Here is a 15,863-nt window from a genome sequence, read left to right as displayed (position 1 = left end):
CCCCCCCCCCCCTCCCCCCGATTAAAAGTCGTGTCCTTTCCTGGGTCTCCAGCGAGTTCGTGTCCTGGCTGATGGACATTGGTGAGACGGGCAATCCAGAGGAGGGCGTTCACCTGGGACAAGCTCTGCTGGAGAACGGCATCATCCACCATGGTAGGTGTCACGCCCTTCTCTCACCCTCCTCCCGCTCCTCTTCCCGTTCGCGCCCCTGCTCCGAGGCGTTTTCAAAAGCTTTTTTCCCTTGTTTGGAACCGGGCCAGCTCGCTTCGCACCGAACGGAGGATTGCGCCTCGGCCAACTTGACTGATGAATGCCCTTCGTTCGGCGATTCATGAGTCATTCCTCAATTCTTATATCCTCGAGTTTGGACGTAAGTGTAGCGCTGATGCAGATGTCTTCATTTTTTTTTTTTTTTGGTCTCGGCAGATGTCCTGACTAAACACCCCCGCTTGACACATTGTTTAGGCGGGGATGGTAAATATTAATTTCTTCTTGCTGAAATGTTTGTGTAATCGCGGTCCAGTCCTGGAAGACGTGTTTAGTGCGTATGGCTTAAGCTGGGCCAATATGTAGTGTATGTATGTATTTTCCTTCAACCCTCTGGTGCCGGCGGCCAAGCCGCATCCTACCGTAAATCACTCCCAAGTGCTTTATTGCTTCCTACAAGAGAGCAAATGAGAACGGGAGGGGGGACATCTCCTGGCCTCTGTGAGCTTCCACAGGGACAAAGTCACCCTCGGAAAATGCGCGGAATTTCTTTTAGTGGGAATTCGAACATGAACCTACATGGCTCCAGCCTAAGATTCGGGCCATCTGGTTGTTCTTATCACAGCCCCCCCACAGCAAGAGGTTTGGGGTGCATTGGCTATCTGTGACCGCTCACGATGATTTTGGAGTCTCTTCGGAGTCCAACGCGACGGGAACGGCCCCTCTTGAGTTCAATCATGAACCCCCTATAAGCACGTCGAAAAATGCTCCCTCCCGGGCTTTGGAAGAACTTGGGACGTGTGCGTGCCGGCACGTTAAATATCTCGACATCACGGGAACTGCGCTCTTGTAGTTACAGACAAGCACCAGTTTAAGCCCGAGCCCGTCCTGTACCGCTTCCGCTACGATGACGGCACTTACCACCCGAGAAGCGACATGCACGACGTCATCGCCAAGGTAAAGGTCCCCCGCACGCCGCCTCACGTCACGCCACTGAGTCGGTCGTCTGCATTGAATTTATTCACTTAGCTCGTGTCTGAACTTGTTGTCATGTCTTTCGCAGGGCGTCCGGCTGTTCTGTCGCCTCCACAGTCTCTTCACTCCCGTCATCAGGTAGATATGGCTTTTTCGACACCGTTTGAATTTTTCCCTCCTCACCTTTGGCAACTACGCGGCGCTCTCTCATCCCCACCCCTCACACCTGGCTCCCGCGAATCTCAGAATAGCTTCCACCGCAAAGAGTTTGGACCGGGCCGAGCAGACGATTGAAATATAACAGTGCGCCGTGAGCTCATTTTGTTTTTACAAGGAACTGACATCGGAGAGGAACAGGCAGCGAGGGTGATGAAGCGCAGCGCGGCCTCTGTGCGATGGAGCTTGGCAGGGATCGTCTGGCCGGTCCCTCGGAGCGCAGATGTGAAGGGGAAGAGGATTAGGCCTCTTTACGTCCACCAAAACAAACAGAGCTGTGTGCTCGGAGCGAATCGGACACTTGGCTTTCGCGTTTATGCCGGTCTCTCGCCCCGCGCTCGGCATTTTCCCATCCGCGCTTTCCCATTTGCATTCTGTTTGGGCGCACGGCAGCAAAACAAAAATTCAAAGCGGTTTAACAAACAACTCAGAATTTGCATCTTGTTCCCTGTGGATATGGCTGGAGGGGATCACAGGTTGGGGTTTACGCCACGATTACTTTATCTGTCTGTCTGTCTGTCTGTCCCTCTAATCTATCAAATTCATAGACAAAAGGTGATGATGAGATCACAGATGAACATCAAATCCTTGTCCTGGGAAATAACACATTTTTGATATCTGTTGGGTGGAGTGTGAACTCTACATCTTCTCTACTGGGAACCTATGGGGGATCTCACGATTTTCATTCATACCTTGCCAAATCTATCCTTTGTTATTTTGTTCTTTCTTTCTTTCTATGTAGTCTAAGTTTCTGTGTGTGATCGAAAGCAGGGGTTCCCAACCAGCGGTCCGCGGACCGGTGCCACACCACGGGGCATTTGCCACCGGGCCGTGAGCAGGCGGGGGGAGAGGGGGGAGAGGCTGTTTAGCCTCTGGTTTTTTTTTTTTTTTTTTTTTTTTTTTTTTTGCAAAGCCTTATCACGGTGAACAACAAGCTGTGAAAGTGAAATCAAACCCGAACACTCTTTTATTGTAGATGTTTTTTAATGTATTTATTTTCCGTCCGTCACTCTCTTTTACCTCTCTTACCTCAGCTGCAAGTCCCGGGTCCCGGTTTCTTAAAAAAAAAAAAAAAAAAAAAAAAAAAGCAAATAGAAACAGCATGTTTTATTTTTGATGTATTAAAAGGTTTAATGTATTTATGTATGTAGCTAGTGACTGAGAGACACTCAGTCACTAGCTCGCCCTCCCTCTCCCCCCGATCCGTGAACATTTTGTGCGCTGCGCGATGATAATAAGGTTGGGACCCCATGATGTACAGGGTTTCTCCGTTATACTACTGTGTGCGTCCAGCTCCATATTTTCTCTCCCGCACAGTTCCATCCATTCATATACAGTAAACAGCTGTTCATATGATATGGGCGGGATTTGGATAGAGAGCGACCGTTCCATCCCACATGACGTGTTCCTCAAGCTCTAAAGTAATGAATTACAACCCGAGGAGACCGGTGTTCTGTCACACTCGGAGGTGACTTGGATAAACCCGTGGCTGTATTTAAATTCTGGTTGTCCCCGTTGACGATCGCTAAAGAGCATCCGATATGCCGGTGTTACAGCCACTGAAATCCTAATGTGAAACAGGTGTTTTAGAGGGGGGATTTTGCCCCCTATTTAGCATCAAAATACACATCCCATTGTTTTTTTTCACTGTGTACACAGTTTCAATTGCTGTAATCTGACTTTTATGGGAGTAAATTTGTTGGCACGCGTTCGGGTTCAATGCTTTCCTCCCGAAATCCATTTGAACACTGTTTGAGGTAAAGCATCTTAATGTGTTGTACCGCAAAAAGCTCTGATCAAGGTTGGCTGTTTATATTGGATTACAAGCCCGAGGCATGGCTTTGATTTAACCCCAATAAAACTAGATTGTGGCTGTACCAGGGCCATATTGGTCCTGCACGCATTCCAACATAGTAGCTTCACTGTACTTTCGCCTGATTTCACTGCCAAAAAAACCTTTGGCCCTGGTTGTGTGTGTGTGTGTGTATGTGTGTGTGTGTTGGGTTGTTGTGAGCATTCAGCCCGTTGCCGTTATTTTCATCACGGCCCGCGCTTAACGTCGAAACTCTCTATCTGTCGCTTTGTGCTGGAGTTGTGTACGAGATGTAGTGTGCGGTGCATTCTCACTTTGGACCCAACACAATGCGCTCAACTGCCTGGGAACGCCAGGCTTTAATTGGACCAACAAACCCACGGCTTAATTAGATGGAATTTCCTGGCAGAGTGAGAGAGTAGAGGAAGGGGGAGCAGTGGAGGGGGGGGGGTTACCATCCGCTTCGCAATAAGACAGGGAAATCTGCAGACCGTGCCCTCCAGGCAGAGTGTTTGTCGGGGGGCGGCACTTTTTTATACATCCATGCGACGGCTGCAAACACACAAAGACACTGTGAAGGTCACTCCCGAGTCCTACTTGTGCGGAATGCAAAATCTGGCATTTTATGTATCACACGCGTTTCGATATTGAATTTTTCAGCCGCTCGACATTTATGTATTTGTGTTGCGGGAGGAAATAGAATGCACTCGTAATGTGTTTGTTTTTTCGATTTCTCTTGCGATGGAAGCGTACAGCTTCACAAAGAATTATAAACAAAGTCGATTGTTTTTTGTTTTTTCTCCCTCTCAAACGCACAATGACCGGTGCCATCCGTTTATCCTTCACCAAAGGGCAGGGATGTCACTCCGCCGTCCCGGAGCTGTTTTTAAAGTCGGCAGAGCGGGCGCGTTGGAAACCACTCTGACCTCTCTCTCCTCCTTACTCTGACGTTTTCCTTATGCCCTGACTATGGCTGCCCATTCATCCATGGTTCCCCCATTTTTCACTCTGACATGTGCAGCAGCGTGCCCCCCGCACACACACACACACACACACACACACACACACATCCTCTCTGGCCCACCAGTTAAAACTGAGAACAACAAAACAAAACCTTCTGCCACTCCTGCTCCAAGTTGTTTGTGCATGGCATGGGAGAGGGAGACGTGCTGAACCGGAGAATACCAACGCCACATCTCCGTCACTGATGGGCCCAGGCTGTCCAGCTCAGTTATGCAATAGAATGTTCCATTGTGGTGGAAGTGTGTGTGTGTGTGTGTGTGTGTGTGTGTGTGTGTGTGTGTGTGTGTGTGTGTGTGTTGGAGAGGGGGGTCTCATGTCTCTCATTCGGAAAAGCTCCAGACAGCTGAGATCGGACGCTCACTTGGCCCACATGCCGTGTTTGACTACTATGGGCTATATATATGTGTGTGTGTGTGTGTGTGTGTGTGTTTGTGTGTGTGTGTGTGTGTGTGCGTGTGTGTGTGTGTGTGCGCGTGCGCGCGCACTTGTCTCTGTCAGTGAGTGAGTGCTCGCATGTGGTGGAAGTGGTCGAATGGTGTAGCGTGGACTTTCCCTGCCCGCCGGTCGGCCCCCGCGCGTCCCTGGGGAGAGCCGTGTGTTCATGGGAAAGTGTTGTTCCAGGCAGCGTTCCCTGGGTCTGGGCGAGCGGTAACACTGAGAACAGCAAACGCCGTGCTGACCAGACCCCTCGAACACACTCATAAACTCACTGACATGCGGCGCCGCTGCCAGCGCCGAAAGAAATCGCAATTAAGACTATTCCCCCTTTCGGACAATAATTTGATGATCCGTTGATACATTTCTCCGCAGAATAACAATTCAAGGGCCGAGGATCGATTAAATATATAATAATCATATTTTGATAGGATGGGAGAACTTTTGCCTGGCTAACACAATCATGTTACGTTTATTATCTCACAGACAAGTGAGCCAAAATCCAAAACCTTGAAAATAATTGTGTGATTTTATCACACATAAAAAAAAAAAAGAAAAAGCTCCAGACTCGTGACTCGTTTAAAAAAAGATGCGTTCGCTATGAATGAATCGTTTGCGAATTTTGCATCACTGCACCAGACTATTTCTGCGAACCAGAGTAGAGAGCCTAGGTCTAAAACATGAATAGCGCAACAACAATGTATGTACGTTGAAAGCGCATTTAGGCAGAATAGGTAGAATAGAAGTTGAAACAGTATTTACTGTACAATGTTTTTTTTTTTTTTTATACAATTTTACCGCATTTTTCTGTGGCGGTGCGCCATGACAAAACCTCACCAGTGGGAAAACACTGGACATTTTGTTGTTCTGCATAAAGATAATTTAATCTGCAATGGGTTGGTTTAATCAGAACCCTCCAATGAGTACCACAAACTTTCAATCATGAACATAAAATAGATAACACACTCATGGCCGTGCAGGATCAATACTTTGCCCAATCTGAGTGCAGTCTCCACCAGGAATTGCAAACTTTTGAATTCCAGTATTACTGACGCCATTAAAAAAGTGTGTGGCGCTGATTGAAACCATTGAACGGCCCTGATTTCTTTTGTGGTCATACTTGGTGACATTTGCAGGATATTTGGTCCTATCTTGATGCCAGATCTGGATCTGATTTCATCTCGACTTCATTTGCTCGGGCAGTTTAAATTGTATATATTTTTTTCATTGACAGACACTTGGGTCCATCCCTGCTCTTTTTAAATTAACCACAGCCTTTGGATGAAAGCAACCAATTGCAAATGATTTGTTGGAGAAAAAGTCCTAAATGAAAGTTAACATTCATCAACATTTCCTAGCGTTCATCAAAATCAAGCGGTTTCTGTGAGTGACAGAGTTATGGAGCCGAGTTATGGAAAGACATGATCAAATTTAGATGAACTTTTTACTGGCTGTTGTACATTTATGGGCTGTTCTTTCTGGCCATTTTTACCTCATGATATTGTTTGCATATGGCGTCGGGGTTGGTCTGTACGTCCCGGCCTTGTTATGAAATCCAGAATATCTACACAACTGAGGGGGGGAGCAAAATATCTCCACGGGTTCAGATTTTCTGCTGGCCCTCGTCCAGGCTGTGTTGTTTAGTTTGGGTAATTGGGGGGCGAGGGAGAAAACGCCCGGACGATATGCATTTAATAACGTCATACACAACGCGCGGAGCGGTTCAGAATCGCATTCAGAATCTGTTTATTCGGCGAAGTACATTTACATATACTGTATGTGGAAGTTGTTGGGATAATTAACATTTGCCAGGGAAAGAAAAGCTTAAGACTGAAACCAAAAAAAACAAAAAAATAGCCAAATATGCAAAAACTGTCCAAAATTGAAAAAGAAATAGCCCAATATATAAGATAAACAAAGTGTGATTTTATGCACAGGATTAATAAAAGGTGGGTAGGTATGTAAGGTATAAGTTATTACTATGTAATTACTAAGTTATTACAGTGTCTACAATGTTATTACGGTGTTGTTCAGTGCATCAGTTTCTACTATAGTCTAACTATGCGTAAGGGATCCATTTTGGGATTGCGTCTAATGAAGTCTTTTTCTTTTGCATCCACCCAGGGATAAGGACTACCACCTGAGGACGTACAAGTCAGTGGTGATGGCCAACAAGCTGATCGACTGGCTCATAGCACAGGTAAGGCCTCTTTTCGACGCGTTTTTGAGGAAGTCAAATTACAGACGTGAAAAGATACTCCTAAAAGTACAAGTACGCAAAAAACAACGACACACTACTTCATTACGTCAACGCGAGTCGCTGTAATTCATTATTCCCCCTAGTGGCGGGTTTACGTCGAACACGCAACGTACGAAAGACATGAGACACACCGAGCAAAGCTTCACGAAAGGCCGTGTTATTTGGGGCCTCTCATACCTGGAGATGGAGGACCGAATAAGCAAAATCGACGACGAGGCTGAAATCGACATTTGGCGGCCGCCTTTTGAGGTTCAGGGAGCGACTTGATGCCGACTGATTTGGGACAAGGGAGGGAAATGAAAACAGTGAAACTAACGCCCTGATCAATGTCAGGGGCGTTTTTGGTGGGACTTGAAGGGCCGTCACAGCGAGTCGCCCGGACGTCATTTCGGTCCCAAAAGGGCTCGCTTTCCAATTCCACTTCAAAATGAGAAGAAAAGATTGGAAGTCACCTCTTGCGTCGCAAGATCAAAACTGCAAACCGCAGATTCATCAGCTCCGGCGGAACGGGTTTCGCCTCGGAAACTTGAGCGCGTACGCGGCGATGAAAGGTTTCGGCTCCTTTTTTTTTATTTTTTTCGATTTCCAGCTCTTTGAAGGGTCGGTTGGCGCCGATTTGTGAGCGGAATTCTCACAGGAATCACTTAATTCTGTCAAAGTTATTTATTTTGGCAGAACGCAAAGAGTAAATCAGTCACATTCAATGTCAATTATGCCAAATGCCGTGACCTTTTCCGCCCTTGGACTTCAATTGAGTCCTCAGAAATTATTTTTCATCTTGTGAGTGGAAGATTTGCTCGCGACGAACGGATAGTTTGTGAGTCTTTGCATCGCTAGCTAGTCGTAGGCCATAAAAATAGGCACCGTTCTATCGTAAAAAAAAAAGTGTGACATGGCAGAACAAAAAGGACAGGAAACACTGGTCTGAAGCTCACTTTTTGTCCTCTCCCGCTCTCTTCCGTTTCTCTCTTGACTTTTATTTATTTCTCTTCCCAACCCTTTTTCACTCTTTGTCCCCTCTTTGCCTCTCCGTCCACTGCTGCCGCCCCGCGCGTTCTCTCTCTCTCTCTCTCTCTCTCTCTCTCCCCCCCCCCCCCTCTCCACGTACGTTGTGTTGCAGGGGGACTGCAGGACGCGGGAGGAAGCGCTGATTTTGGGCGTGGAGCTGTGCGACAACGGCTTCATGCATCACGGTACGACCCCTTTTTCACTCTCCGACACCCTGGAAAGGTCCTCAAAATAGACGTTCTGCTTTCACGGCTCTGAGGGAATCAACTCAGAATGTCAATATATAATGTATTGTATACATGCATATTATACAATAGAACCGAGGACTACCTGAAACGTTGGCAGTATACAATAAAGCAAAGGAGAGGCTGGAATATAGAAAAGTAGGGAAAAATAAAAATAAAGATCAACAAGATGTTATTATGATAATCTAGTGATAAACAATAAATGTAAACCTAGGAATGAACAAAATGTAAATATCTATTTATATGCACGTGATTGAAGTAACCCTGCTGCCTTAGTCACGTGCATATAAATACATACCTCTTCTTTCCATGCCTGGCTTCCTTCTCGCTGTGAGAACTTGGCAGTCACAACCTGGATGTTTGTCGGTTTTTGAGTGTAGATGGTCGGTCGCCACGGTTACAGTTTGTGTTTACGAGCGTCCTCCTTTTTTTCCCCGCTGCCAAAGTCCACATCATGCGCCCTGTGAGTCACGGCGTAATGTCACGGCGTTACCTCCGTGATGTAACCCCCCTCCCCGCAGCTCAAGCTTCTCTCTCCAAATTAACAGTGAATCTATGGAACATGGAACATGGCCGCCGTCGCCATCCCCGTTCCCCTTCACTCATTCACATGGCCGGCGGGGTCTTTTTTTTTTTTTTTTTACCATTCGTGCCAGTGAGTTATTTGGCCACGATGATGTGGCTTTTAAAACTATTGGCACTATATCTGATCTTGAGAGGGAATAAAGTGAGCGAATGTTATAAAAGGAAAATTTCCCCCCTCCCTTCTTCGCGGTATGAGGGCGTTTTGATCCCAAATGGGATTTTTAGAATTGAATATTCTCCTCAACGACTTTTCTTTGCTATTCTCATTGTACCCGGTTATGGCTGAGGAATTCAAGCGTGAGAGAGACAACTTCTTAATTAACAATTAAACGCATTAAAGAGCGGTTCCTTCCAGACTCCATTACTCTCTTTGTTTTCACGGGGGCCGATGACGGCTTTGTTTGGTCTTTCGGACGTGCGACGCGGCTCACTCATTTGTTGTCCAATAACCCGACCGCTTGTTTATTTACGACTTCCTTAACGCTTTCCCCAGTGTTGGAGAAGAGTGAATTCAAGGACGAGCCGCTGCTGTTTCGGTTCTTCGCCGACGAGGAGATGGAGGGCTCCAACACGAAACACAAGCCCATGAAGCACGACCTGAAGATCGCCGAGAACGTCATCGCCAAGTCCCTCCTGGTGGGTCTCCTCACTCCGCTATGGCATTATTAGACCTTCGTCCACGTGTCTGTCCCTCCCTCTGTCCGTCCGATTTGTACTTTGGAAGAACTTCCTCCTGACTCAGAGTTAACCAAAGGCACATACATTGGAGACCCAGAATAAACCCACAGCAGTGTGAAGGAAAACCCATGAAAACTCAATGGCAACCGTGTCCATCAGTCTGCATATTGGTGTGTGTGTGTGTGTGTGTGTGTGTGTGTTTGTGTGTGTATGTGTGTGTGTGTGTGTTTGTGTTGTTTTGCTGTTTTGGGTGGCTGGTGACGGGACGACCTGCTGTGTTCCAGATAAGACCCGGCTCTGGGGGCTACGGTTTCACTCTGGAAGAAAGGAACAGGGTTCCCATCGTCAAGTCCGTGGAGAAAGGGTCTCCAGCGGAGGTGAGGTCTCAGGAGGTCTCAAAACCCTCCCGACCATTGGAAAGAAGGTCCCCTCTACGCCCGGTTTTCCCCTATTTTAAGCTTCTAAATGAAGCAATTAAGTTCAAAGTTAAGTTAGAAATGAAGTTCAATTTGAGTTTAAGCGTCTGACCAGTCTGTCTTGGATAAGAATCTTACATCTTTTACAAGATGGACGAACTACCTGACAGGTCCAGGGACGTCAGCATTGTCCAGCTGATCTCGTTCCAGGAAAAAACTTTCTCTGGAGACATAACTTTCCTGCCCAGTGAACGTTATATGATGTAATAGACACACGCACACACACACACACACACACACACACACACACACACACACACACACACACACACACACACACACACACACACACACACACACACAGTAAAAGTGCTTACTAAGAAAATAAAAGCCTGTTCAGAGTTTCTCGGCAAAACCATTGGAACAATCAGAACATTTGTCATTTTTTTTTTATTGTCTTGGTGTAGGTTTGGTTTTATGGGAATTACAAACTGGAGATCAATTGTCACCCGATTTTTTATTACTGTTTTTATGCAGTCACATTGGATTCCTGTTTGGCAGCGGTTAAGTGTCGATGTTTTATTGGGGAAGATAAGGGCCAGTTGAGGTCTTTGTTCTTATGATTAAATTATATTCTGAACATTTGCCAGAAAGGGCACTGACCTCCTTGTGTGCTATTTACTTATATTTGCAGATATAAGACGCTGATGCTGACATTAGAAGGGTCTTTAATACGAAAACAGAACACATTAAAAAGAGCTGCAGTTTTGAGGTCTCCTTTTTTTGTGTTTAGTGTCTTTGATCTTCCGGATGAGAATGCAAAGAGGGAAATTCGAGGGAAATGCAATCAATCTGAGAGCGCGGCCCATAATCCTCGGTTTCTTTATGCGCTGTACTGTATGCATGCATTAAAGTCTTCAATATGGGACATGGGATCCATGAAACCCACAATGAGAGCCAGCTGCACGGTCATGCAGATATAAAGTTTACTCCCCAGAATCTCCCAGAAGGGAATGAAATGGAAGAGCGTAATATGCAACGAGCTTTGTGATTTGCTGGATGTCTTTCGGAATATTGCTTCTTCGTACATTCGGACACGTACTGTTTATATGTAGACGGAGAGGATACGTCCAGAATGCCAAATACATGCAGTATGCTACATCCTGTAGGAAGAGGAAACGGCAGTTGTGTACAAATATGAGAACACATGTTTAATCCATAGGACTTTAAGGCAGCCTTCCCTTTTAACCCTAAGAGCTCCTGAATGTAGAGCCTGAATAAAGGAGAAGATCAACACATTTTGGGGGGCTGAAAAACATTTCAACGGTTATATTTTTGCATATGGCTATTTTTGCACATTTGGCTAGTTTCTCTTTTTCCTCTCTTTTTTTCTTTTCATTGCTAATTATCTGTACAGCACTGCACCGACAAATTCCTTGTCTATAAAAATGTACTTGGCAGATTCTGATCGTGATGGGGGTGTGTTCGGTAATCTAAAAGGAAAACTGTGCGAATTGCAGTTACAAGGTTTTCATCCAGCAGTGGAAAACTATGCTTTGATTGAGTTTCCATTAGTAGGATTTAAATACTGAATTATTTTCTATTCTACTCTATTCTTTATATCCCGTCACAAGATGGCTGGTCTGGAAGTGGGGAAGAAGCTCTTTGCCATGAACGGGGACCTGGTGTTCCTCAGACCCTTCTCAGAGGTAGAGAGCCTCCTGGCCCAATGCTGCAGCAGCCAGGGGCCCCTCAGGGTCCTGGTCAGCACCAAGCCCAGGGAGTAAGTCTCAAACTGTCTCACATGTAGGAATGCCTGGGGGGTTGACGTATGTGAGTGGATCTGTGATTAACTGTGTGTCAAACTCCACAACCTGCATAGTTGCATTTGCTTTTCACAACACAGTACATCATGTCCTTGGAATAGCTGCAAAGTTATCAATGTGAACACTTATCAATACTCAGAGGGGGGAAAAAAAAACACATTTATTTTTGAAATATTGCACACACGTCCTTATCTTCCTTCCTTTTTCCATCTCTCCATCCAGGACGGTGAAGATCCCAGACTCTGCAGACGGTCTGGGGTTCCAGATCCGAGGGTTCGGTCCCTCGGTGGTCCATGCCGTTGGCCGAGGTAAGAGAATGTGATACTCCGAATGTGAAAGTAAAACTCAGTATGTGACCATATGGATGTCTACTGAGAGCTTCTTGTTTTTTATGTTTTTCTGTCATGCTCAAGTGAGGGCTACATCAGTCATCAGTTGCAGAGCTGACTCTAATTATACATTGGTCTCCAACATGTAGCTGGAGAAAGGGTAGGAGACAGTGTAGCACACAGTCTGTGAGCTAGGGTCAGGGAGACTGCTACCTAGGGACCTAGGAGTCTAGGAACTAGGACACATGAATAGAGGAGCTGGGAGAAACTCTAGGACACAATGTAGAAGACAGTCCAGGAAGCATGAGACTGTCTAGGAAACCAGAGCTGGGACACAGTCGAGGAGGAGAAGCGAGGAAAACGTGGGAGCTTCTGTAACAGGCAGCCATTCCCCATTTCTTTCAGTCCGTCAAAGGGGCGTAAGTTTGGAGAGCTCTGCTTGAAAGTAATCCCCCAAGATTCCTTCCTCTTCTGGACCCAGTCACTCTTGTAGTAGCCTCCATTAGTGATAATTATTAGACCAGCGACTTTGCCCCGAATGTTGTCAGAGCGGAAGTGATTTATCAGGCTGAATAAATGTTGGGTGAGCTAACCTTAGGTGGGTTTCTTCCCTGGACACAGCTGGTGGGCAGCTGGTCCTCCGGCCTGGGGGGTGTAGGGGTAGTTAGCGTGACTTGGCCTCCTCCAAACAAATTCAGCCTCTTCACACCCTCCGTGCTTACCGACGTGATTGGCAGACGGCGCTGCCAACAATCTGGGATTTTCTGGTTATCCCCTCACTTTCCAAACGGTAATGGCTTCCATGTAGCAATGTGCTCCACCTTTTTTTTTTTAAGCGCCGCTCTTCTGCATAGAGAGGGGTGGAGGGCTATCAGGGCCACGGGAGCGATTGGAAAAACAATCCATGGCCGGTGTCTGGAGGTTCTCAGGGGACTCGGCTCTTGTTTTTATTTCCTTTACAAAAGGAAAATTGTCACTTGTACAGTATCTCTCAGATAGTGTGTGTGTGTGTGTGTGTGTGTCTGTGTGTGTGTGTGTGTGTGTGAGTGTGAGTGTGTGGGATGACTTATGAGATAGAGAGATAGATACGTAGATACTTATTCATCCCCAGAGGGAAATTGCAGTGTCACGCCAGCTGACATAAAAAATAAGCAATATTCATAATAAAGTCATAATAATAAAAATAGAAAAATGAAAACAGTAATAACAAACTTCATGATTTACGAGAAGCTAGAAAAATTTGAAATTATTCATTAACCCTGAAAATTTGACCTCGAGCAGGAAAAGTAAACCTAACAATAGACAATAAACTGGAACAATTTACCTAAAGATAAACAATGAACAATAATTATTGACAATATAAAATAATCCTCATCATAAACCGAAAACAATAAATAGAAACCTCAAAATTGACAACAACCAAAAGGAATACAAATAAACCTAACCAAACAATAAACAAGAAATTCTAACAAGAAAATGAGTAATAATCGGAATAAATGGTGGATAAACTGCATTTGGGTGGGGTTCCTCCAAGAGAATAAACCCCCAAAAAAACATAAACAAGAAAATAAACAAACAATTTGTTGTATCAGTGTGTGCGTGTGTGTGTGTGTGTGTGTGTGTGCGTGTGTGCGTGCGTGCGTGCGTGCGTGCGTGCGTGCGTGCGCGCGCGCGTGTTCGCTTCCTTGGGAACTCTCTGGGATTTGAGCAGAACACTGTGATCCCCGTGAACGAGGCTAATGATGTAAAACTGCGTCTCGTCGTTGCAATTCCACAACTGTCACCGAGCGGAAAAATAACTAAAACACTGAGGTGAAACGAGACAAAAAAAGAGATGGAGAGAGGAGTGACACGACGGTGAAATGATAGTGACAGAGATGTGAAGGGTGGAGTAAAATAGATGTATGTATATTCTTTTGGATGTTATTGGTTATTTGCACGGCAATAACAATGTTAATGACCGAAAATATTCAAGTTTTTAGTGACATTCCAGATTTAATTTTATTTGTCACATGCAGTCAGATAGGTATGGTGCAGTGAAATGATGAAGACTGCAAAACAAATGGGAAGAAATACATTTTTGAAATTAATTAATTAAATAATGATAAAATATATATATTTACAAACAAATACGCAAAAAAAAAAAGCTAAAACATATAGGCATAAAATATTTACAATAAAGAAAAAAGCAATATCCATATCCATTCTACCGAGGGATAATGCACCCACCCCCACAATAAATCACTTTTTTAAGGAAAAGGGAAAGAGGGGTGCATAAAAGGTTCAAGGAAAATATTACAGCGAAGGACAGCGAGCGTCCAGGATGATGTATCGCCAGCGCAAAGCGAAGGAATATCTTGAATACGATGCGCTTTTTTTTTTGTTATTTTTTGTTTTGTTTTTGTTTTTTGTTTTTTAAGACAACACATCAATCCTGGTAATATAGAGGATTTTCTCGTTCCTCTGTGTACACTTTGTTTGCTCGTAATCATAAATAATCAGGGAACCGGGTCCTGTTGTGTCTGTCGCGTACTCGCTACTCTTGAATCCCCCCCCCCCCCCCCTTTTTTTTTTCTACGTTCCCGCAAACGATCCGTCTGTTTTGGAGTCGGAACCGTAAAAGAATGGGAATTTCGGGGGTAAAGAGGCGTACAGGGGCGTGTTGAATCTTGATACTCGAAGCTAAGAAAACAAAGCGCCGGGAGTATATTTAGTCTGTATTCCAGTTCCTCCTGACAGCCGGGAAAAACCTTGAAACCCTGACGGTCTGAATTACATTCCTTCTGTGGAGGGAGAGATAGTCCCTCGTCTCACCCAAGATAAACAACCCCCCCTGTCCTCCAACAGAGAGCTTCTTTTTTTTCAAAACAGGAAACAGGGTTGTAAATAAAAGGATTGAAGCAAATGTGTATAGGATGTTTAGTACGAGAGGCTTGTTTGTGCCTTGCTATTTGATTTGACCTTTGACCCCCCCCCCCCCCTCCGCCCCTCAGGAACGGTGGCGGCCATCGCTGGTCTTCACCCGGGCCAGTGCATCATCAAGGTGAACGGCATCAACGTGAGCAAGGAGAGCCACGCCAGCGTCATTGCCCACGTCACCGCCTGCAGGAAGTACCGCCGGCCCACACAGGTTAGACCAAGGGAGAAGGCGGAGGTCGTGGAGGCGGAGGTTCATTTCAATCAGCGCAGACCGGAACGGACGAAAGCAACATTTGACGAACAATGGACGAGCTTTGGGGTTTCCGACGCCATTGAGTGAAGCGATAGTGTTAGTGGAAGGCAGATCTTTAGGAGAAGAACTGGGAAAGATCTTAACCTCGTCTTGATGGTGGTGGTGATGGAGAACTAGGAGCTTCTAGATGTCCCCTCTGGTGGGAGGTGGGAGCAGATAGTTGTGGAGAAAAGGGATTTATACTAGTCGAGATGAGGTGGAGGCGGCACCTGATCCCGTTGGAGATGGGTCCTGATACCTTGATGGGGTGGAGGTAGCACTTAATACTGGCGGAGATGGGACCTGAACCTGATACTGGTGGAGATGGGGTGGAGTTGAAATCACAGCACCAGTAAATCCTTGCAGGCAGCATCAGGATTGGATCTCTGAAGGTGTGACGGACAAAGAAGTTTAAACTTTCACCAAAGCTCCATTTGAAAACTGATCTAGTGTGAAGTGGAATGATGGAAAGGGAAGTCTGGAAGGCTCACTGCGCTCAACACTAACTTTGGAAAGTGGTTGCCAGGCCGGCAACCGGGCATCAGGTTTCGGCTGCCAAAACTGGAAATATGGTTGCCATTTTTAGTCGCCTTATATTTTGAGTAATTAAGATATTACGCAGTTATATGTCAGCTT

The 15,863-nt window shown here is 45.7% G+C and overlaps 1 protein-coding gene across 2 annotated transcripts in view; it reads left to right on the top strand.

Moving 5' to 3' along the window:
* prex2 (phosphatidylinositol-3,4,5-trisphosphate-dependent Rac exchange factor 2) overlaps positions 1–15,863 on the top strand; it is a gene marked incomplete at its 5' end in the record, with an annotated part of 124,423 nt that overhangs the window by 45,294 nt on the left and 63,266 nt on the right. For both annotated transcript variants that reach the window (XM_080020334.1, XM_080020333.1), the window contains 10 exons: positions 53–153; positions 1,061–1,164; positions 1,271–1,320; positions 6,794–6,869; positions 8,050–8,122; positions 9,261–9,403; positions 9,730–9,822; positions 11,496–11,644; positions 11,910–11,995; positions 15,010–15,146. In XM_080020334.1, coding sequence (XP_079876460.1) covers positions 53–153; positions 1,061–1,164; positions 1,271–1,320; positions 6,794–6,869; positions 8,050–8,122; positions 9,261–9,403; positions 9,730–9,822; positions 11,496–11,644; positions 11,910–11,995; positions 15,010–15,146 — 1,012 coding nt within the window. The remainder of the gene's footprint in view (positions 1–52; positions 154–1,060; positions 1,165–1,270; positions 1,321–6,793; positions 6,870–8,049; positions 8,123–9,260; positions 9,404–9,729; positions 9,823–11,495; positions 11,645–11,909; positions 11,996–15,009; positions 15,147–15,863) is intronic.

This window comes from Zeus faber (genome assembly GCF_960531495.2).
Source record: "Zeus faber genome assembly, chromosome: 19".
Lineage (NCBI taxonomy): Eukaryota > Metazoa > Chordata > Actinopteri > Zeiformes > Zeidae > Zeus > Zeus faber.
This window is presented reverse-complemented; position numbering and strand designations above follow the sequence as displayed.